Here is a 23858-nt window from a genome sequence, read left to right as displayed (position 1 = left end):
ATAACTAAAATTATTTTTTATAAAAACATTTGAATAGTAAGTAAATTCTTAAATATTATTATTTATTACACTCATTATTCCTTTTTTTTTTTTTTACTTTAATACCTTAAAATAAAATAAAAAAATGTTTATTTATTTCTTTAAAACCTATTAATAGGATTAATATGAATGATAATCATAGCTTAAATTATATGAATAGAAATCTTTATTAATCAAGATTTATTTATAATAAAAAAAGAGAAAATAGAGTTATGACTTATGAGTAATATTCATAGAAATATTGGAGCGGCAAACAAATATTAACTATTAAATTCTGATATACAATTCAAAATAATTTATTTATCTCCATATTTTTTCCTTGATTGCATAATATTCCACAAGTATTATTTAAATACTACAGTATCCAACATAGAACCCAAACACTGAACAATATTTCCAGACATTAAGTTATCAACTTTTTCTTCCAAATGCCTCTTAGGATCTTGTTTGCCTACATTTTTGATGGCCAATTGTTCTGGTGTCATTTTATCCTCGTCTTCCAAAGCCTATTAACAATTAAACACAATATATTTCAGTATTAGTAAATAAATTCTGTTTCCTTTATCAGAAAATAGGTATTTACTTTATTGTAACTCTTAGCTAATTCTAGCATTTCTTTAACTGTTGATCGGTTGGTGTCACAGTGTTTTTCGTAATCTTCAAGTGCCATTCCATCCATCCATGATTTTTTATGTAGATTCAGTAACATTTTTTGTTCGAGTTCATTTTTCCGGTAGTTTATTGAAATGGAATAATAATGACGATTAAGACCATGAATTAGAGCCTAAAACGGACAATAAGATTACAACTCACTTATAATATTATATTACAAATGCAATTTGTAAATTTCTCAATAATTAATATCAAAATAATAAAAATAAATATTTTACTAACTTGAACTGAAGGTTTTTGTAAATGTCCTAAGTTGCTAGTAGTTTGTCTTGGCTCTTGACCAAGTACCATCATATTGGGGTTAATTAAACGGAAGGCATCAATAACTACCTTTCCTAAATGTTAAATAATAAATTAAATTAATTATAGTGAAAATAACTAAAAAAATTGTATACATATTTTATAGAATAACAAAGAGACATTTTTTCAAACAGTAATTTAATTTCTTTGTTCTTAGTTTGGAATTCATATTTTTTGTGTTGTTTATATTTTATTATCAGATAACATACCAAAATATATGTTTAACAGTTTCTTTTATGTTGTTAGCTTTAATATTGACCTATTATGATACTTAAAGGTAAATTGATTATTTGTGTTCTCTTGTTTGATTTATACAATATTTTAATTTTTAAGTTACGAGTATGTAAAATATTAATATTTAAAAATACTCATAACACACTTAAAAATTAGGATTTGACGTTATATGATAATCAAGTCTATTTTTAAAATGCATAGAGTATTATATTAGAATAATATAAATTATACTAGTATGACATTTTATTAATGATTTAAAAATCTATTATGTTATATTAAACAATATACAACTATAAATGTACATAAAATGGAAAATAAGAGTATACAATATTATAAGTACCTAGTATTTATTTGTTTAAGTGTATTATACTGGTATGTTATTTTGATACACGTAAAACAACATAATTCATAGGCATCTAAAGACCACCTTGAAGCCGCTACACAGAAGAAAAATATTAATTATATATGATGAAAAAAAGTGAGTTACATGAAAGATGTTACCAAAACTTATTGTTTATTTTGTTCTAAACATTGAACATTTATTTTTGGTTTTCTATGCATAACTATTACATTCTTTGTTTCATAATTATTGATATAAAAATAATGTATGTATAAAAGAACATTTAAACATTGTCTTGTTACGTCCTCATTAATTTGAGAGCTATCTAAACATTGTAATGTTAAAAAGGAGATGTGTGATGAAAAAGTTTGAACAACAAGAATTAATGTATGCTCATACATTATTTTATCTTATAAATAAATTTGTCGGATCCAAACAAATGTTAACGTATATTGAATTATAACATAATATAGTTTAAAGTAATATTTTAATTACAATTGTGTGTTGTTAAATAAAATTATTGTTAATATTAAAATTAATGAAAAGGTACAAAAAAAAAAAAATAGGAGAAAAAACTGTATACTAATTGTTTAGGTAGAAGTTTAAATTACTTTTTCATTTAATTTATTTTAAGCACAAAATTTTCAGATAATGTTAAATATTTATTTAATTCAAATTGGAATTTTTGATAAGGATTAATTACCTTGTTAATAACAATTGTAATATAACACTAATCGTCCGTTAAATTCTACCTTTAACAGTAACTAAATTTTTTTCTTTAAGACTTAAATTTTAAGTTGACCAAAATAAATACTTTTGTTGTTTGTAATTTCACTAAAATATTTACATACAAAATGATCTCATTAAACAGTATCAAAATTAAACACATTTAAAGTTTTTAACAATAAATTGACCATTAAAAAAGTTGCAACACAATATTAAATTAATTAACAATACCTTTTAAAAATAATTTTTATTCTATTTTTTGTATTTATAAACATAGAAGCAATAAACACTATATTAAGTATTACCTTTAACACTTTGAATTGGGTCCACTACAACAGCAACAGCTCTTTCAGAGAGGGCTTCAAAACTTTGTTGTGTATTAATATCTACACCAGACAACCAGCAGCCAAACCCTGGATGTGAATGATACCATCCTACAACCATTTCCGGCCTGCCAGTTTGTTTCAACATATCCAACATCTTTGCTTGAAATACTGGATCTACAGCTTCAACACTTACACCCTAAAATGATCAATTAACACCAAGTATAAATATAAGTAATAAATAAGTATTACACATTCTTACAGTTCCAGTTTGGGGCATTGCAAATACATCAATAACGCGTACGGTGTAATCGTCCACAAATTCACCTAACATCAAGCCCATGACTTCCATAGGAACTCCAGCACGGCCGTGTTTTAACATTTTTAATAAGGCCAACGACGACACATACACTTGTTCAGCAGTATCTACAACGGGAGTATCGGCAGCAGGCGCCGACCCTTGTCCCAAAGGAATACCACCGCCCAACCTCAATAGACGATCCATGACTTTTTAACTATTCGCAGAACAAAATCGAGAGAGTTACAAAGATTTAATATAATATGTCGACGTTTAAACTATTAACAAACTGAATTATACACAACATACCTGTATTGTAGGTAACTGTTACGATTTAAAATTACAAACTAATGTAAAATCATCAACAAACGTATTGTTAATCGTTTGTAGACATTCACTACTTTGAACTTTGAAGATACTCACTACAAACTATTGTGTAGTGTATATAGAGAAGTGACTAGTGTATAATAATATGTATTCGAAAAATGATTAAGCGAATTTAAGTTTGACAACAAACTAATCACATAACCTAAAATACTATGTTTACTCAGAAATTGAGGTTAGACCACGGTTAGAAAGTAAAATGAAGAAAATCAAAATAATTGATAATACAATTGATAAAGTAATATCAAAAAAAAAAAAAAATATTTTTATCACAAGTTTAGCTTTAGCACTTTTTCAGAAGTCAGTTCAAAATTTCTCGATTAATATTTAATATTTAGTAGGAAATAGTTTGGAACTTCCAATTTGAAAGTTTAAACTGGGATTTTATACAATAAAATACCTATCATGTAAAATTATAATATTATATTATTTCAAGTAAACTTAGTTTTTCTGTGTTAAAAATATTATTTTAAAATACATCTTTAATCATCAGCGTAATACTATCCTATTCTATAATGTTTGCATCGTCAGAAATTAAGGAGGACCGTAAACCTCGATATGGAGGAGGACCACACGGGTTGGGTAAGCACATTTTCTTTATTGACTTTCCTAAAAGATTTATTCCTTAAAAAATTGTTTCCATTACATTTCAGGAGATCCTGATAGCTATAAATTAAGAAAAATTGAACAAAATGTAGTAATACCAAAAATTATCAGAGAAAGAGCAAAATATGAAAAATGTTCTGAAGAAAATAAAGGTAACTGTACTACATCTAGGTTTATTTATTGGTAAAAATTAATATTTTTAAACTGTGTTTAGTGTTTGGAGATTGTTGTTTGAATACCGGATTCTGGATGTTCTATAAATGTAGAGCAGAAGTAAAAGGATTAAATGATTGTATGTCCAAGTGGTTTCATAATGAAGATTTTATTAAAGAATGTCGAGATCAATATTTACAAGAACGGAGACAATATAGACTAACAGGAGTTAAAAAAAATGCAGAAGTACAGAAAATAAGAAGTTGAATATTTCAAAAAAAATCATAGATTAGAAAAAATTGGCTAAAAATATAGTCATTAAATCTGTATATTTTTGTTTTTAGTCACACAATATACTATTTTTTTTGTGTAAGGTTTACTCATATTAACAACATTGAGGTTTTTTTCTGTTTTGAGATGGCACCCAACGTCTTACAATAGTGTCATTAACTGTGTACTGTAACAGATCAATTAGCATTTCTTCTTCATACGCAGGACCAAGAACTGTACATATAAGCAAATCTTTATTGGCGGCTTCTATTGCTCGACCACATCCATACCATGAAGGCCATGATGGTAACAATTCACTATTTTGACCATTAGCACTGATCACAACCACGTATGAAGAATGATAGTAATTAGGTGATGATTTGTACAGTACTGAAAAAAACCATATACCATTGAATAAAAAATAAATATCCTATTAACATTTATAGCTCACCATAATCTCCACCATACTGTTGTCCAGGTTTAACAACCCAACCTTTTGATCTATAATAATGATAAGCTGCATAATAATATGGAAAATGTTTTTTTAAACCATTAAATTGCTTCCAACATTCAACTACACTCATTAAAGAGCCATTTTCTTTTCGCATTTCCAAACATTCTAATGTGTAACATAAAAAAAAAGCTTCTTCCAAAAGTAAAAAGTATGATAATTCATGTTGAACACCAGATAGAATTAACAATTGTTCATATTCTGTAGAACGACTTGATTTTAATTCTTTCCAATTACTAAAAATTGGTTTATTAGTATCATGAGCTTTTTGAAATTTAGTTTGTACATTTATCTCATCTTCCTCATTTTGGTTGTTATAAGGAAAATCAAAAGGCACTAATTCCATGGCTTGCCAATTTTTTTTTTGTCTCAACACTTGATTTTGTAGGGTTTTGTAATCTATGAATTTGTCCTTGTCAATTATACCAAATTGTCCAAAACAACCCTGATATTAAAAAATATTAATTTTACATTAACTCTACACATTGAGGTCCAATGACTTCAAAAAGATTTCAAATAAAAAAAAATATATTCCTAAAAACTAAGTATAAACAATTTACAAACCAAATTGTAAAGACTGGATTTATCGTTTAAATTGTTGATGATGATAACTCTCCCATTAAAAATTCCTTGGTATTTTGGCCATGAATTTTGATCCAAAACGTCTCCATTTTCATCAAAAATTGGTAAATTAATCAGTTTAATATTTTTTACATTTTTTTTAGATACTGGTGGTTTCAAAGGCAACATTTGTAACAATAATTTCAATTCGATGTTAAAATTTAAAAAAAAAATCTAGTAATTCAAATACTGAAATTATGTGTTATATAATTTATATAACATTGTTTTTATTAAATTCCTTTTTTTTTTTATTTTGAATTTGCTAAATTATAACAAATTAAGTTTATCATAATCAAAAATTTAAAACATATTAACAATAATTTGAAAATGTATCCACGAAGAAATGAATGCTGTTAACTAATAATTATTATAAACAAAAATAATAAAAGTACAAATTACGCCACGATTTAAGATTGTATTAAATCGTGATTTAATACATTCTACACCAAAATAATTAACTTCATTTTTAAAACATTCAAAGCACATATTAATTTTTAAACACCTCTTATCGTTGAAATAATGATAAAGTTTATCAGTGTTGCCATTTGCCGTAGACCTGTTATAAAGAAATACAAACCTATAATAAATAAGAATTATCAAAAATCTTGGAAATAGATCACCAATATTTTTAATTTTTTTACCTAAATATTATTTCAAAAATCTATAGATTACTATATTAGTATATTACATATTATAACACGTTATTACGTTAAGACATAATTAAATTAATTAATTTAGATTCTGAGTGGAGCGTTAATATATGTATTAATTTTATCAGGTTTTTTTTTTTTTTTTGGTGGACTAATTCATAATAGTTAGTCGATAAAATGTTTCATTTTTCAAAAAATTAGTGTGGTTTTGGATACCAAATTTGATCTAGTTTGTACTTTGAAAAATTCAAACTTGAAAAATTCGCCTATATTGATTTTTATAACTAGGTAAAACAAACAAAAAATTAATGAGAAGCGAGTTTTTCAACAAAATTGATTTTGGTTTTTTGATGTAGATTGTGGGCACTTAACTCGAAAATGAATGACGGTAAACACTTTTCAAAATATTTCGACTATTTCAGAGGTATTTATAGACATAAGAAATTTTTAAAAATATTTGCATGCTTGAAAATTTAATACAAGCTTCTAGTAAGTCGTTAATTTTTAAATTAAAAATATTAAAAAACTATAGTCACGATATTTTTTTATAATAATTTAATATTGGATTTTAAACAAAATTAAAATAAAGCAACTTAATTACGTCATGTAAAAAGCTATAATTAATCAATGGTATGAGCAAGTATACTTACCTTAACACATTAAATAATGCAGACACACAGTATAATATATTGATATATAAATGTATAACTATCTAAGAAAGGACCTGTTTGCTTGGCTTAATAGAGGACGTCATGACTTGTTTCAAAATATCAAAAATAAATCGATCGAACCATTAAAGTAGCGTCTAATAGATAATATTATTTCTATTAAATTTTATAACAGATCAATTCATTGAAATATCTAATAAAAATAACAGAGTAAACAAACACTTCTAAACGTAAATTTTTCCATGTTATGCGTTAGTAAGACGGACAAGTGCACCTGAGTAACAACATGCAGGTATGACGTCTTTTTTACAATTGACAATAACATGCACTCCTACAATACTGTGGAAACCGAGTTTTTCTCTATGGATACATACAAAAATTTTGAATTTTATAGCAACCTATAGGCAGTGGTAGCGAACACTTGATATTACTAGCTTGGTATAGACGAATTATGGATGAATAGAAATTACAAAATATAATAATATTAAATTATTCAAATTTATTAATTCAAGTTTGTGCGGAGTAAGTTCATTACGCTTATTATGCTCTAATCAACTTAATTTAGTTAGGTATATTAATAATTTTAAGTTGTAATAGTATAGTACGTGGATAAGTTTATAATTTGTTTTTAAATTGAAAGGACTATACCTAGTTGTTCTGTTGAACTGTGTGAATTTTGGCCACACTACCGTCTAAAAGTATACAGTTGAGAAAAATGTAAATAATAAAGTTTGAAACTGTTAAGTGTATCCGTGTACCATGTACTATTTATACCGGCTACCTACCTATATGTATTGATTATACATTTACTCGACAATTATTTGAGAAACAATTACAGAGAAACACTGATTAGATTAAAAAATTGTACTCCAAGTTGTCTTATAAATAAAATATTCTAAGTCCTGCAGGAACAGTTTTCGCTTCAATACAATATATTACTTAAATATTAATATATGTCGACATGATGTCACGTATTCGTATATTTATATCAGATAGGTTTATAATAAGAATAAAATTATAATTAATGATAAATACCTAATGTTTTAAATATTGTAAAAGCATTTGAGCTCTACTCAAGCATACATTTTTGATAAAACCCTTAGTTATTACAATTTTAATTTATTAAACACTCGTACATACTTGTCACTATTTTATAATATTTTTTTATACTAATAAAATATTATGTGTTCACTGTTCATAACTGGAAACTGTAATATTATATTTATAATCTGCTTCTGTGATTTTCATACTCGCATGATTTTTACATATAATTATCACGTCTAACATAATATCAAGGTAACGGTATAAAGGTCCGTCTTTATATGAATCTGTATTTGTTAATAATATGTAATATAATATGCATGTAATTATAACTTACTAATTTATATAGTATCATTTAATCTATACTTTTATCAAAAATGATAAACTTAAGTATGAACCACTACAGATTATACGCTATAGATTATAATGTGATGCGAGTGTGCGACAATATATTTAAGAAAGTTTAATGAAATACTGTAATTTAACAAATTACGTTATGGAGTTTCCATAAATATTGATTACATCTTGTACGTATCTACACATATATTATAGGTAATATATCGACAAAAATAAATTTAATTTTTGTTTTTGATTAATGACACGTGGTTGCATACATAATGAATTAATGAACAAAAGAAAATTAATTGTATATTGTATATAACATATATTAGGTATATAGGTGATTAAAATTGATTAAATAAAATAAAGTATTAATAACAAAAAATAAAATTAAAAATTATGCTGCCTACAAATAAGCAAATTTTGATTATGATATTATTAAGTTTCGTTAAATTAATAATTAATCTAAAAACTTTAAACTGTGTATTTATTAGGTCAAGTTTGGTGTTGTTATCTGGAAACCTCACATAGAGAACAATCAAAATCGGAATGAAAGAGTGCAATGTAAATTTTTAAGTTTCGATGCTTATTTATTGAATATTTATACCATTCAATCACATTTATATGAACCAGTGTTGAATATACTACATTTACAATCCCTACGTTTACAGAACATCTATAAAAGGTAGATATAATCGTTTTTTAATTAAAACTGTAAACTGTACAGTATTACATAAACGATCGAGATTTATATAAAAATAATAACTGTGGAAGTTGCTTTTATGTACTTAATAGTAGGGTATTTTGCGTGTATCAGTATATCATTGCGGTCACTGGATGTGTAATGTATTAAATTTAAATTCAATGTTAAATCATTAATATGTTGTTATTATTTACGATTATTTACATAATATAAAAATATACCTATATAGTATATATTATATATTACATATATTATTTATACCATATAGTAACTATTATAAGTATAAAAATCAAATATCTAAAATTAACTGCTTTGAAAGTTACATTTATATTAACAAGAGTTCAAACTGTCATTTGGAGTTAACAAATGTATTTTGAAAAACGCCTACTTAACTACTAGGTAATAATTTTATTTTTGTATCTATGTATAGCATGCGTATACTAGTAAGTTTATCGTGTTCAAATATATAGGTACCTATATCAGAGTATTTAGAATTTCTGATTTAGATCAGGTTAACGGTTAATCAACGTCAATGCACTACGACATCAATAAACAAAAAACAAGATCCTTAAAACTTTTATCAACGATATATCAATATATAATATATATATTTATATACCTATATTTAAATGTACATGAAATGATAAGGAAATTAAAACGCAAACCGACCAAAAAGGCGAAAACCACTATTTTATTCTGTATTATAAATCAGGTCACGGAAACCACAATCCAATGTACAGAGCTGCATAAGTGCGAGCCATATTATAACCTATTATATTTATTTTAGACATCTAACATCTAAGGCTATAATAATAACTAAAATAGAAACATTTCAGCATAGAAATAAGGGAAATAATGCTAACACTACTCTTTATACGTGTACCTATATCAAATATTTAAACACCCAATGCAATAAGTAAAAGACTGGAAAATGTATGTGATGGACAATCATCATGTATTTTTTACATTATTTCGTATGGACATACGAATGTGTTAATAAATATCAGGTATAAGTATTTACGATTATATACCTAACGGGCAATGGCTGATAGATACCTACATACCTTACATAGATACAATATACATTACAATATTACATGCACATCCGTATGTACACAGCATTTGAGTATGATGTAAAATGCGCTTCATGTGCATATATTACGCCCGAATTCGATCGCAGCCGCCTAAGAGCGATACACAAAAATATTAATACATATAATCGTTGGTGGAGGACGCCCACGATCGAGGATCAGCGTTGCGCGCGACGAAATCGCATATGTACCATTATATATATACCATATAATATACGGGGTGATCTACATTTAACTGGTAACAGGAATAATTTTATAAGTCATATGTATATTTGATTTTTTTTTTCAAGTGAAGTATTTATCAATGTTCTTAAAAATAAAAATTTACCTATACATATGTGTAAATATAATAATTATTTACTATATTTATTATGCCTATACAATATTACGACTATATTATCTACGTACGGTATCTAAGTATCTTAGGGGTTTTTCATGTTCTCTGCAATAACAACCTATGTATGCATATATTATTTTAAAGTTTTAACTATACATCCTGTAAGTCGAGTAGAATAGTTTTCTGAAAACGTTGACGGGTATTGTCATCGAATTTCGAACAAATTAAATTATAATATGTAGGCACTTATCCCCTCCGCACATTAAATTATTTTATTCCGGTGCGCACGCAAATCCACTAAATTAAAGCATCGCAGTGCCGCGTAAAAACAGAACACCCCGTACATATAATATATACGTATGCGTATACGGGCGCTAAAGGTTTTCCTTGTTTTCCGCGGTGCGTGGGCGGCGGTTGCGAGGCGTCTGCGGGGGTGGATTGGTGAGCGCCGGTGTCGGTGCGGGTCGGTTACGGCGGCGGCGAGCGGGTCCGACATGGGTGACTCTGCCGCGTACAACTGTATGGGTTATACGGCCGTGCAGTCGGACGGCGGTGGCGGAGTCGTTGGAGGTGGCGAAGGTGGGTGTAGAGGCGGTAGCGGCGTTGTAGCGCGCGCGCGTGTGTGTGTGTGTGTGTGGGTGGGTGTGTGTGTAGAGCCCTCGACGGGGGTGCGCGCGGCGTTCCGTTCCCTTACGACGCGGCGCTATGGAGTAGCCCGTTCAGAGGGACCCGATCGATCGCCGAGCTGACGCCGCTCACCCACACACACACGCACACACGCGCGAAAATTTACGTACACGCTGACGCGAAAACATGCACACAGACACTATACATGACACTATATAACGTACGGTGGGACGATGCGCGCGCGCACACGCACACGGACGGTATTGGTGAGCACTCACACGCGCGCGCGAAAGCTCACGGCAGCCAGTGCCTTCTACAGTCGTCGACGACGCCGCCGCCGCTGGCAAAAAATAAATTTTAATTTAAAAAAAATTCTCGTCCGGTATCATCTCACATTGTCGTCGTTGTAATAATATAGCGTATTACACAACGACGGTCCGGTACAACCATAATAATATAATATACGTCAACCACACACGTACGCGTATATATAGGTATCACGGAGAAAAGTCTGCACCTGCGGCCGAAAAGGAACTTCGTAGTGTGCCTATTTTACGCGAAGCGCAAGTCTTGAGACGTGACTACGTTGCAGTCGAGTCGCCACTGCTGCACTCACAGCAAGCATATTACATATTTCATTAAATATTATAATAACAATATATAATATATAGGCATCAGTCGTCGTCGCACGACTAGCACATTTGCGTACAGCAGCGACCGTCGTCGAGTCGTTGTCATTCCGATCGCTTTACCGACAAAATGTAAGTATAATCTTACTAATGGTATCTATAGTGGCTATGTAGTATGACATGCATACATAATATTATTGAACTATGACGTCCGTAAATAATAGTACAATATAATATGTAATATCTTTCGTATACACAGAATTATTATGTCGTTGTATTGTATCACACATCGAGTATTGTATCGAGTTCATGAGTTCGGGGGTTACGTCGTCGTTTTCAAATTCCCACAAACTTTCCTCGGTTGCGGCGGCGGGGAGTGGGTAGGCCGTATTCGCTCAACGCCCAAACACGATCGAGTATATAGAGCTATACAGTGCTCTCTGCTCGCGACACCCACCCCTCAAAACCCTTCTAGACCGTCTCCAACAGGATTCCGCTTTCGGGGATGTCCGCTCCACCGCGACCACCACCACCGCCGTCACCACGCCCGTGCGTACGAGATATATACTTACACTCGTACCCTCAATGCTTATGCCGTCGTAGGATGATACTTTCGCGACTGATATCATTTCTTTTTTTTTTTTGGATAGGTGTACAAACATCACGTTGTAGGTCTACGCATACACGTTATAATATAATATTATATATTATTATGATGTGTATACGAGTACGTGTTTTTCTCCGCACTTTCCTTCGCGTAATCCCGTAAGCGGCCCACGCCATTTTTACCATCGATTTATCAGTGGGAGGCGGCGATGACATTGCTTTGTATTATTATGTATAGCCATCATACACAGTACCTATCAATCGGTATAGGTCAATAATTTTAGTTGCAATTTTTTATCGGTGCACAATACGCACAATATTATATTTACACACATGGGGTGTACTATTCAATCCATGGTTTCAGTGTATGTCATTATGTAGTACGCGGCACAAAATTGCATATATGTAGTACTTACGAAAATGTGTAGCTTATATGTGCTCTAGAACTTCAAATTGTTTTTACAACTTTGCATCAATGCTCATACTTGAAGTGGCTTGATTAATATACATCATAATAGAAACATATAGTGTGCAATTTTTTAAAAACAGAGATTTATATTTATTATAAAAATATCATAATATATATTTCTGACGTTGATTCGAAAGTATTTCTGTAGTACACAATGGAATAAAAGTATTCAAATATAAGCAATAATTATTTATGGCAGTACATTTATAGTAAACTTACGTTAGGTACCTAACAATATATGATCATATTGCTAAAATGTAAAAATGTAATAAAACAATTATAGTGGGAAAATATATTAATAATTACACAATATTTATAAACATTAAAATATATTAAATTATATAAATTATTTAATGTAATATTATGTTGGAAAAATGTTTATTATTTTAAATTTTGTCAATTTCAATTTCAATTTAAAAACCATATAATATTAATTTTTAGCTTTGGTTTTTAAAATACATTAAAGAACAACTGTTAGTTTTAAGCGTTTTAATTATTACTTTTCAAGAATTTAATATTATATACTAAACTATAATAACATTTTACTTGTACTCTTCACCGTTCGAAATTTCTTTATAAAATATTATATTTCTTTATTTCTTTATACTTTGAATTTGAATTCGTTAAAAAATGATGCAAACAAAAAATTTAACGTTTAAACGCTTAAGTTTATTTTGTATAGTGTTAATCGTAATAAAAATAGTAATAAAATGAATTAAGTTCAATATTCAAAAGTAAATTCTAAAAAAAAATAAAAGAAATAAATGTAATTTGCAGTAGATATAGGTACCTACTCGATTTTCCTATCCCCGTGCCCTTAAAATCGCCCGGAACGTAAGTCGGTCAAGTGAGCTACATATTATATATATATATATAGACACACATAAACACGTATTGTAAATACATATATCACTAACTATATTACGACGACGGTTATTGTGCAAACGCACAGGGTTAAAAAAAACCTTTTCGTATTTTATTTAAGTATAAACATTTTTAGGATAAAATATACGCCCTTCTTCACTACTCGCGTCGTCAAAGAAACTATTTATTCGTAAGACGATCGATAGTAATAATGATTATATTTATTTTACTATCATTGTAAGTTGTGTGTGTATGGTACAGGGCTGATGGAACAGGCGCTGGACTTACCGCAGGAGATGACACAGTAGTTGGAGGCCCAAAGACACCACAGCAAATCGCGGCGCAAAAGCGATTGCAACAAACACAAGCACAAGTCGATGAGGTATGTACAAGCACAAAAATGATGTGATTTATTTGTAACTTACTGTATTACTTATTGTGGTATTTTAGGTGGTGGATATTATGAAGACGAACGTGATGAAGGTACTGGACAGGGATCAAAAACTCTCCGAACTGGATGATAGAGCAGGTTCAAATCACTTTTGCTCATTATTAATATTGGAAATTAATTCTTATTCTTTTACTGTTATTAATTATTTTTATTTATTTGTTGTCACAGATGCATTACAACAAGGGGCAGTCGCAATTTGAACAACAGGCTGGAAAACTAAAGAGGAAATTTTGGCTACAAAATTTAAAGGTATGTTACAATATTTCAAATATTTGATATTGAAGTACATGCAAATAAATGAAAATTCATACTTACACAAGTATTTTGATCGATAACTTAAGAACATGAGATATTGTCCCCTATTTTTAAGAGAAGAAAAATGGATTCATAATTAAAGAATTATTTAATTATTTTTTATAAGATTTAAAAATATTGATTTTTGGCAGTATTATTTGTAAAAATAAATATATGACGTACTTTGTTATTACTAACATATTATTTAGGTCTCACCCCCTTCAAACATGAATATTTATGTATACCTACGTCTTACATGTTATATAGATTAGTAGTCGGTGACGCCGAACTCATATTTCATATGAAGCGATCGCTTCACTTTTTAAATGGGTAGTTGTGTCGTGGGTGGGTGGGTATAAGTGAATTCTAGGAGATTAATAGGTTAATAAAGTTAAATAAGGTGTAATCTTTATTATAATTGATGCCAGATAACGTAAAACATAGAAGTTAGAAATCAAATAAACAAAAATTGTATATTTTGCTTAACAAAAAAAAATTTCGAGTTTGGCGCCATTGTCAGTAGTTAATACTTAATAGATTATATCAACAATTTCTATAAAAAATAAACCTATAACCGATAGGATTATAGATATATACGGAATAAAATTGACGCTTTAAGGAAAAGCAATAACACAATAATTGTAAATTACAACTTTATACAATATTTATAATAGCGTTTAAAAACACCTGGTTTCGTAATGTATAAAATGTACGGCTGTTATTGTTTAGTCATTTTATATATATCCATCTGATGTACAATATATTGTAAAATAGGTCAAAATGTCAAATACCTGAAAATTGAATGTTATTTGAGAAATATGAGGGCGCCGTCATACACTGATTCGTTTCTATATTTGATCTATAAACATGTAAAATATATATTTTAGTATAGCTAAGACCATATTTGTATGGCCTAGTTTTTTATAAGTATATCAATTATCTAGTAATTTAAAAATTACACGAATTTTTTTGTCCATATTTAAGTTTTGAAATTAAGTAATATTACAAATAAAAAGCGATTTTATTCTTCTAAATACCTTATAAAGATAGGTAAAGTTAAAATTAAAAAAAAAAATGTATGACCCGTGAATATATATTTTTTCAATTTTACATATATATTTTTATAAAATACCAATTAACTTTAAAACAATTTTAGATTCTTAAGTTATAATAATATTAATGGTTATTGATAAATGTATTATGTTGCGTGTTAGATCATATAATGATAATAACAATAAATGTAGATACTTATATATATATATATATCAGATATTATATATATAAGTTGTATATTTTTTCGTAGTACCGGAAATATGCGGCAAGATAATTGCTATCATAAAATTATATATTTATATCTACTGAACACTGTATATAAGAATATAAGTATTCTTACAATAAACTTGGCGCCCGATTTTAAACACAACTCGATAATATTTAGAATAAATATGACTGCATTACTTTAAGAATTTTTGCACCTATGTATTTACATCATAGATAATAAATTTGTATTCTGAACTTAAAGTCTGAATAATACGCCATTCTCGGTTTTAGTAAATCTAGCTGTTATAAAAGTCATGATTACAAGAAAACATAACCATATATATTTTTTCGTTTTCTATTAACTGTTATGTGGTATTATAACTTGTTTTTATTGTATTAAACATTTCAAAAATTAAATGTTAAAATGATTAGTTAAAAAAATTTTTTATAAAAATTGTATAGTAAAAAAATGCGTGTATCACATTGTATTAGATAGATTTTAAATAATTACCTCCCTTCATAACTTATTAGATAGTTTTTACTTTGTATTTTATACTTTGTCATAATTATTTTGATATGTTTTAAACATAAATAATATAGTTTACTTAAACAATCGCTTCTTTTTCTATAAATAATTATTTAACCATACAATTATTGTGTATAAAAGATAAAGAAAACATTTTATGAAACTTGTTTGAATAAAAATACACAATTTTAAAATTTTGATTAACTGTAACACTGTTTGTAGTTAGTAGCAATCATGACAAAAGTCAACTAATGTTCTTTATAATTCAATCAAATACATTTTAACTACTAAGACAAAGATAAGATAATATTTATAATATTTAATCAAAGACCACGCCCACTTATAAAAAAGTAAAACAAATAATCATAATAATTAGATACTATTATTAACAAAAACCTATCCAACTATCTTTATAATTCTAACTACTTCAAAATTAGATAACATATTTTGTTCTTTATTAGAATATTAGTATAATATAGTTATCCATACTACAATTAAAATAGATTTATAAAATTACAATATACAATATACATGTATTTTTTTAATGTTCTATATATATTTTGGGTGGTTTTGATTAATGATAAATTGATAAATATCACTTATATTTGAAAACAAGTTTAATACTAATAATACTTTAATAACTTTTCATTGAAATACTAAAGAAATAAAATAATAGTTTTGATTTAAGATAATTTGGGTTTATTACAACGATCGATCAACTTGTTCTAAAAGAAAATCATAATAGATGTTCAACCTAATCTTTGGGGAAATATTTTACTGCCTACAAACTACATTATGAAGTATTTATTTATAAACCTAACGTATAAACATACGGTTACGATTTAAAATAATTATTTTATTTTATTGTCCTTTAATATCATCAAAATTAATAGATTAGTGTAGGTTTTAAAAAAACGGAATTTTTGAATTTTTGAATTTTTTATTTCAGATGATGATCATAATGGGAGTTATTGGTCTCGTTATATTAGCCATTATAGTTGGTAAGTTCCAATAAAAACACTTTGATGGCTTAAGAATGTATAACTTACCGGGAAATTATACAAATTTACCTATTCACAAAAATAATTGTTTAAAAAACGAATACAATATACAATAGAATTTAATTAAGCATTCCTCAAGTTTCAATTATATATATGATATAACATTTCAGTTAGAAACACACAAAATTAACAAATATTGTTTTTAAAGCTTATTTTTTTATTCAAAATTCAACTTTAATTTATCCTTACTTTAAACATAACTATGTATTATCTATATATTATATATATATATATATTATTTTTTTTTTTTTTTAGTACTTATTTGATTACCAATATATAATAGTATATATACAAATATATATGTATACATTATAAATAAATACATATATATATATATACACATTTAAATATATAAATATATATGTATGTATTATGTATATAAATGATTGATGTGTTCAGCTTAAAAATATTGTTGTTTAGCTGAATTTAGGACATTCGTTGTACTATATAAGGTCATATATAATATCAATAATATTTCCTAAATATTACTCGTTTATAATGTTTGAATAACACAGTATTAACCATTTTTAGAATAATTTATTTAGGTAAAAAGTTAATAAAATAAAACATAATTTTATTGTGCTATTATTAATGACGTGTCTTGTATTTGACAATGTATATTATACAGTATATAATAAACATTATATACGTAATATTATACATATTTAAACCCTCTCCACATATTATATTCTATACCCACACAATAAACTAGAGAAAGACATTAAACAAAGCAACGGAATATTTTTTTTAAAAAGGACAAAAACACATACATATAATATATTATACATTAATACATTATACTTACACAGTTACACAATGGATAATCATGCTTTGTTTTGTGTGCTTTATATTTTTGTGTGCCGTTTATTTATTATTATAATTTTTTCGTTCCGATAACGTCATGTGTCTTATGCATTTTGTTTCGACAACCGTTGATACTTAAATACTTGAACATAATTCTTGTTGAAACAATCTAACTCGAACACACTATTCTCTTCGGTATGTAATCTTTTATTAGGTAATTTGTTTTTAAATTATAAATTATTTAATACTTTTATATTTCTTCCGTGTTTTGCACTATAGTATTGCTATATATTATCACGAATTTACTTTCATTATTAACAACTCCTAATATACGAAATAGAGAATAGAAAACAAATGCTAATAATGCTATGCCTTAAAAACCTTTAAATATTGTAGTCCTCCCAATTTTAAATTATTTAGTATACCTATATAGTATTTTAAATTAAGCTGGTCATCAGCAATACACGACTGTGGACGTGTAAACATGTGTATATATACACGGAGTATAGATTATGATATAGATCATTTAATTTAATTTAAATCATTCTCTGACTTACATTAATTGTCTAATAGTCATTTATTTCGTTCAATCATTTATACTAAATAAGTAGCTATAATTACCTATACATATTTTATGTATGTGAATTTGCATGGCTTATTATTATTTATTAATACACAAGATAATGCACCATAATATTTTAATAATTTACGTTATTGCAGTTCAACCGGTTAATACATAGGCACCTAATAACAAATTATTTGTTGATCAATTTATAATGATATATTATATATTATCAGTTGCTCAAAAAGTTCATTTTTTCCATGCTGTAGTTTTTATAAATTTATTTTGCACTTGTCTCTATTTGAAAAAAAAATTGTTCAAAATATTGTAAATCGCATAGGTATTAATTTAAAAAAGCTATATATTAATATTATATGACCATAAGTCATGATTGTTTGGTTAGCAAGAATTTGTTTTGATATAAGTGCATAATTATTTTACTAAAAATAAAGACTAAATAAACCTACACTGGCTACACTATACATATACACATAGTATTATACAGTACGTACATACATACTCCATAAAATAATAGTGATTCACGAAAACTAAACTATACTTTATAAATTATGTGTTTATATGAACTATTTAAATTAATTTTAAAATATCTACTTAATTCATCTCAATAATAATAATAAAATTAATGCTATGAATATTTAATCATTGAAATAATGAATATTGAATGTATATTAAAACAATTTCCTACTATAAAAAAGGACTTAATGTCCATTTTATAAAGTATTATATAATTTCTTACTTGTTTATCATAGGTACCTATTTAAATTTAATTGATATCAATTAGTATAAAACCAACTTTTGTTTTTAGATTAAAAATAAAATGAATAAGGCATAACTTTTTGTTATTATTTATAGCAAATAATGAAAATGTATATTTTTATACAAATTGTCTTCTAAAAAGTTTTATTAATTTACACTCATTTACGTACTTTCAGCATGTAAAATATGATTTCATAAATTAAGATGCTAATGAATACAATAATAAAATTAATAAAATTTAAAATATAAATACTTACAGTATATTTACTAACATTTTTTTAAAATACTTTTATACAATTCTAAAATTGTAGATTAACTTATTAACGTACAGACTATATAGTCCATTTAAAATATTAAATAAGACTATGATAAAATATTTTGTCTACTAGAATACCAAATATTTACAGAATTTTTAATAAATTAAAAAATGTGTTCTATTTCGAATGTGACTTAGGTATATGAAATAGGAAGCCGTGGCTTTTTCTTTTTTGACTATTGTTTTAGAGTATTATTACTGAGTTGGACTAAATGGATTCATCAATTATTTTTAAGAAAGCTTAGTAAAATTAGTACCAACATAATTCATAAATATTATCCATACATTACGGTAGATCATATATTTAATCACAGCAAAAATAAATAATACATAACACGAATTAAATGTTTACAATTTTTTATTAAATACCTACTTGATACATATTTTCAATATTGCTTTTAGTTGTATAAGAATACGAGTATCAATACAGTTTTTGATACTTTGTAGTTACTATATTATGTACTTAATTCTATAGAGCAATTTTATCTTAATTATTATCTACTATTAAATAGAATGCATTATTTTTCATAGTTATTTTGTCTAATTAAATATGTTAAAATAATTATTTTTTATTTTTTTGCAGCTTGGTTTTCGGATGAATAAAGCTAGGTAACAAACTTTGATGCGAGCCACCACACACAGTGATCATCGTTACAACCGTCAAAAACGTGACTCTTTAAATGATAAAAGAAACTGAAGGTGCATTAAAATTAAAATAAAAACTTATAGGTATATATATAAAATAAATATTATATATACAATCTACATATATATACTAAAACTACATAAATATCGCTTTGAATAACTGCCCCTGCCAAAAAAAAAATAAATAAATAAATAAAAAATACTATCGTAATAGGTACCTACTCATTTAAAATGATTTTGTTATACTGCAGACACACAAATTTACATGTCATACACGTACATCCATATACGGCTATATCTACAATAAAATAAATAAAAAAAAACTGCATGTACTTATCTGTATATATTATATTATATATAATGTGTATGTATGATGTGTATGGGAGTGTGTGTACTTTCTTTAGTACCATAGTATACGAATTCATGATGAGTTAAACAAGAAATACAAATATCTATAAATCTATTTACGATAGAGTATCCTTTTGTAAATATCACTTAAAATTATTTTATACAATGTACATGTCTATCATCACATATTATAGGACTATAACAGAGTTTGTAAACCTTCACTATATATTATATTTTATTGAATCATAAAAATTGGGTAGGATTCTCAACATATTATACCTACGCTACAGTAATATTATACTCTCATACGTATATTATTATTATTTATTATTATTATATGTATGAAAACCTATTCATTGTTATTTTATAGAGTACTTATATATTTATATGAGTATTATTTGTACTTTAATATTTATATTCGCTTATTAAATTTTGAATAGTTTATTATATATGTATGGGAAAAACAACGGCTAAGCATATAATAATCTATTAAATTGTTATAAACAATATGGTAAAATAAATTTGTTTTCAGATAATTTAAAATCATAATTCACCATACACGTAACCCTTAACTGTGAGTCGAATATTAATGGTTTTTATATCAGTATGTTTTTTCCCAAAATAAACTTTTTACAGACATTTACGATAAAATCAAGTCCTCTATTTCTGATAAAAAATGATATTGTAAAATATAATAGAATTTATAGCAATATTTTCTGAGTTGTAGAAATTAAAGGTTCTAAATTATTATGATAAATTTTTAAATAATTTCAAATTCATGAAAAAACAACTTAAAAATATGTTTGATTGTTATTTGTACGTTTATATTAGACGTATTTAAAATGATCATACTCACGTCATTTTTAATATTCGATGATTTATATTTAAACATTTCATATAATTGGTTAATACAGCAACAAGCATTTTCAAATCAAAAGAAAATATATAGATACATTTAAAAAAAAATTATTTAGATATTTATTATAGTTTTATTATTAGTTACTATAAAAAATTGTTTTTTCTTTCATTTATTCTATGAGCTAACATAGGTATTTATGGTAATATGTGCATTGTTCTAAATAGAAAATTGTCGTTAAATTAAAGTGTACTTACACAGGATTTGTTAGTGCCATCAATCTCTGCAGGCAATCATGACGAGTTTAAGCTTAATTTATGAGATGCAATGAAAAAGCATAATAATATTGTATCACTTGTTATAGCCAGTAATTTCGACGTGAGCAACGGATACCCTCATTCATTAATTAAGACTATTTTTGCTTTTATTATAAATAACTAATAACATTGTGCTTCCTTGACCATTCATTTTTTTCAACTTTTAATTATTAATCAACCCACGCAGATCAAAAGCATATTGTGAAAGTAATCCGCGTTCCCTACAAATAGAAAATCTTGAATATCCCATTTGTCTATACTCTGTGATTATGGTATTGCACAATTAACAACAAAAAACCTGGGGAACCTGTTTAAGTGCACCTTATCTATAAAAATGTAACATTTGATTTGTGTAAAGCTACATAATTTTTATTATTGAAGGTTTTTTGAACAGTAATATTTGCGAATAGTGAATTTTCTATAAATACCTCCCAATCCATAAAAACAAATAGAAATTGGAAATTTTACGTTGTTCTTCTATATTTGCATTTACGAATCGAGCGTATAGATATAGCGGGTGATACTTTATTGGTGATAAATAAATAATTATGATAAAATGTTGACAATTATCTCTTAAAGTTTAAACCATTCAGGAAAATCAATTTAGGACTTAAATAATTTATATTCTCAAAAATAAAAAATGATTAAAACTAATACATCAGGTACAAGTTCACACTGGGTATGAAACATTAATTAAGTGAAACAGATGATAGTTATCTCGAGGTTCATTAAAATTAGACCCATATGGTAATTGGGAATTTTGTTAGACTGTAAACTTTCTTAAAACTACTTTAAAATAATTAAGAACGATTGAAAGTACTACAGTATAATCAATATTATATATAAACAAACTGTTGAGAAATAAAAACTTCACTCGAAATTGTTTTTAGATTGTGTCACTATTAAATTTGATATTTTTTTGTGATAATCACACTAGGAAATAATAAAAGTTAAAAATAATGTTTTTCATTTGTTATAAATACAAAGAATTTTGTTAAAATAATAAATCAACCATATTCAATAACCAGGTACCTAGTATATTGTTATATACATAATATGTTATACCCAACTACTAAAATCAAATGTTCACTGTTACAGTGGTACAGTTAAACCTTATACTTTTGTATTGACTCACGTTAGTTGGGGCTTTGGTTACTGCTTACACGATAACATTATAATGCTGTAATTTTTGTGATTATTCATGTTACCTAACCGTTACTTGATGGTTTTAAAACCAAAAAACAATAATGTCAAAATATTTATGGACTTTGACCTTTTATCGATATGTCACGTAATACTTAGTGTAATTTACTATTTAATTTATTGTAAACCGATGACATATCGGCGAAAGTAACTGATGTCGGAAAAGTTTGTTATTATAATCATACGTTTAACATAAGACAAAGCAATTTGTGTCTATTTGACTATTACATAAAAACATTATATTAACACCTCTTAAAATTAATTTTAATTGTTGTAATCGAAACGTTAATAGAAATTTATAAGGGTATATAATATATTTTGTCTCCCACAATGTTATAGTAATTATTATTAAAACGTTTATTGTGTAATTAGAAAGGTAACATTTTTACTAAATAATATTATATTTATCTCCATCGTCGACCAATATTGTCAAAATGTCAAGCTTAGTGATTTGGAAATTTATTCTTATATTTTCCAATATTTAATGCGTATAGATTTTTTTATTGTAATAATAATAATAATAATAATAATAATTTGAGAATAACGAAACAACACCAATTTAATTGCGCAATGTGCGTATATTAGATAACATTACCTATTTATAAATAAACAATATTAATATTATACTATTATTAGTTTGTAAGAATTTGGTTTACAAAACTGTGTAACGAACAACCGATATTATATGCTCGTACACCTATATACTTATAGGTATATTATACGTATAACCTGGGTGTTAATCGGAAACGGTTTGCGTGTTCCGGATGTAATATTATTTATTCAATGAAATCATCATATAATAACTATAATAACATATTACGCATGTACGATTTTATTAAGTAGAAAACCTTTTTTGTGGCGTCTACTAAATTTGTATCGAATATATTATTATTATTATACACTTATATAACGTATGTGTGCGCGTATATATATTTAT

General features: G+C 26.7%; 4 protein-coding genes across 5 annotated transcripts; 2 read left to right on the top strand and 2 right to left on the bottom strand.

Moving 5' to 3' along the window:
- Positions 1 to 311: 311 nt before the first annotated feature.
- Positions 312 to 3413, bottom strand: LOC113555905 (26S proteasome non-ATPase regulatory subunit 14). 2 transcript variants are annotated; one of them, XM_026960522.1, is made up of 6 exons: positions 3242 to 3413; positions 2897 to 3149; positions 2617 to 2833; positions 934 to 1046; positions 623 to 823; positions 384 to 545 (listed from the first exon to the last, which is right to left on the bottom strand). In XM_026960522.1, the coding sequence occupies exons 2-6, from the start codon at positions 3137 to 3139 to the stop codon at positions 384 to 386; spliced, it is 936 nt and encodes a 311-aa protein (XP_026816323.1). In that variant the 5' UTR covers positions 3140 to 3149; positions 3242 to 3413. The 2 variants fall into 2 exon arrangements, with proteins under 2 accessions (XP_026816329.1, XP_026816323.1); XM_026960528.1 differs by lacking the exon at positions 3242 to 3413 and having other exon boundaries at positions 312 to 545; positions 2897 to 3139.
- A 190-nt stretch (positions 3414 to 3603) lies between these two features.
- On the top strand, positions 3604 to 4451 carry LOC113561212 (COX assembly mitochondrial protein homolog). Its single transcript, XM_026967505.1, has 3 exons — positions 3604 to 3898; positions 3970 to 4074; positions 4137 to 4451. The coding sequence occupies exons 1-3, from the start codon at positions 3832 to 3834 to the stop codon at positions 4340 to 4342; spliced, it is 378 nt and encodes a 125-aa protein (XP_026823306.1). The 5' UTR covers positions 3604 to 3831; the 3' UTR covers positions 4343 to 4451.
- LOC113561211 (tRNA-splicing endonuclease subunit SEN2) lies at positions 4386 to 5717 on the bottom strand. Its single transcript, XM_026967504.1, has 3 exons — positions 5421 to 5717; positions 4797 to 5301; positions 4386 to 4735 (listed from the first exon to the last, which is right to left on the bottom strand). Exons 1-3 carry the CDS (start codon positions 5604 to 5606, stop codon positions 4461 to 4463), a joined length of 966 nt encoding a protein of 321 aa, XP_026823305.1. The 5' UTR covers positions 5607 to 5717; the 3' UTR covers positions 4386 to 4460.
- Positions 5718 to 11174: 5457 nt separating this feature from the next.
- On the top strand, positions 11175 to 20877 carry LOC113561025 (vesicle-associated membrane protein 2-like). Its single transcript, XM_026967206.1, is given in 7 exon segments — positions 11175 to 11694; positions 13763 to 13883; positions 13952 to 14030; positions 14121 to 14140; positions 14142 to 14201; positions 16982 to 17033; positions 20136 to 20877. Coding segments are annotated over 7 exon segments (354 nt in total). The 5' UTR covers positions 11175 to 11692; the 3' UTR covers positions 20156 to 20877.
- Positions 20878 to 23858: the final 2981 nt, after the last annotated feature.

This window comes from Rhopalosiphum maidis, chromosome 4 (assembly GCF_003676215.2).
Source record: "Rhopalosiphum maidis isolate BTI-1 chromosome 4, ASM367621v3, whole genome shotgun sequence".
Taxonomy (NCBI): Eukaryota; Metazoa; Arthropoda; class Insecta; order Hemiptera; family Aphididae; genus Rhopalosiphum; species Rhopalosiphum maidis.
This window is presented reverse-complemented; position numbering and strand designations above follow the sequence as displayed.

What these genes read in the sequence shown, in the direction of transcription:
- LOC113561211 (XM_026967504.1), bottom strand. Translation starts at nt 5,606, where the DNA reads ATGTTGCCTTTGAAACCACCAGTATCTAAAAAAAATGTAAAAAATATT. An exon ending in AATCCAGTCTTTACAATTTG is followed by an intron (nt 5,302 to 5,420) that starts GTTTGTAAATTG and finishes TTTTAATATCAG; the next exon opens with GGTTGTTTTGGACAATTTGG. An exon ending in ACAGTATGGTGGAGATTATG is followed by an intron (nt 4,736 to 4,796) that starts GTGAGCTATAAA and finishes GGTTTTTTTCAG; the next exon opens with TACTGTACAAATCATCACCT.
- LOC113561212 (XM_026967505.1), top strand. Translation starts at nt 3,832, where the DNA reads ATGTTTGCATCGTCAGAAATTAAGGAGGACCGTAAACCTCGATATGGA. An exon ending in AGGAGGACCACACGGGTTGG is followed by an intron (nt 3,899 to 3,969) that starts GTAAGCACATTT and finishes ATTACATTTCAG; the next exon opens with GAGATCCTGATAGCTATAAA. An exon ending in ATGTTCTGAAGAAAATAAAG is followed by an intron (nt 4,075 to 4,136) that starts GTAACTGTACTA and finishes AACTGTGTTTAG; the next exon opens with TGTTTGGAGATTGTTGTTTG.
- LOC113555905 (XM_026960522.1), bottom strand. Translation starts at nt 3,139, where the DNA reads ATGGATCGTCTATTGAGGTTGGGCGGTGGTATTCCTTTGGGACAAGGG. An exon ending in CCCAATTCAAAGTGTTAAAG is followed by an intron (nt 1,047 to 2,616) that starts GTAATACTTAAT and finishes TTTAACATTTAG; the next exon opens with GAAAGGTAGTTATTGATGCC. An exon ending in TAGCTAAGAGTTACAATAAA is followed by an intron (nt 546 to 622) that starts GTAAATACCTAT and finishes AATTGTTAATAG; the next exon opens with GCTTTGGAAGACGAGGATAA.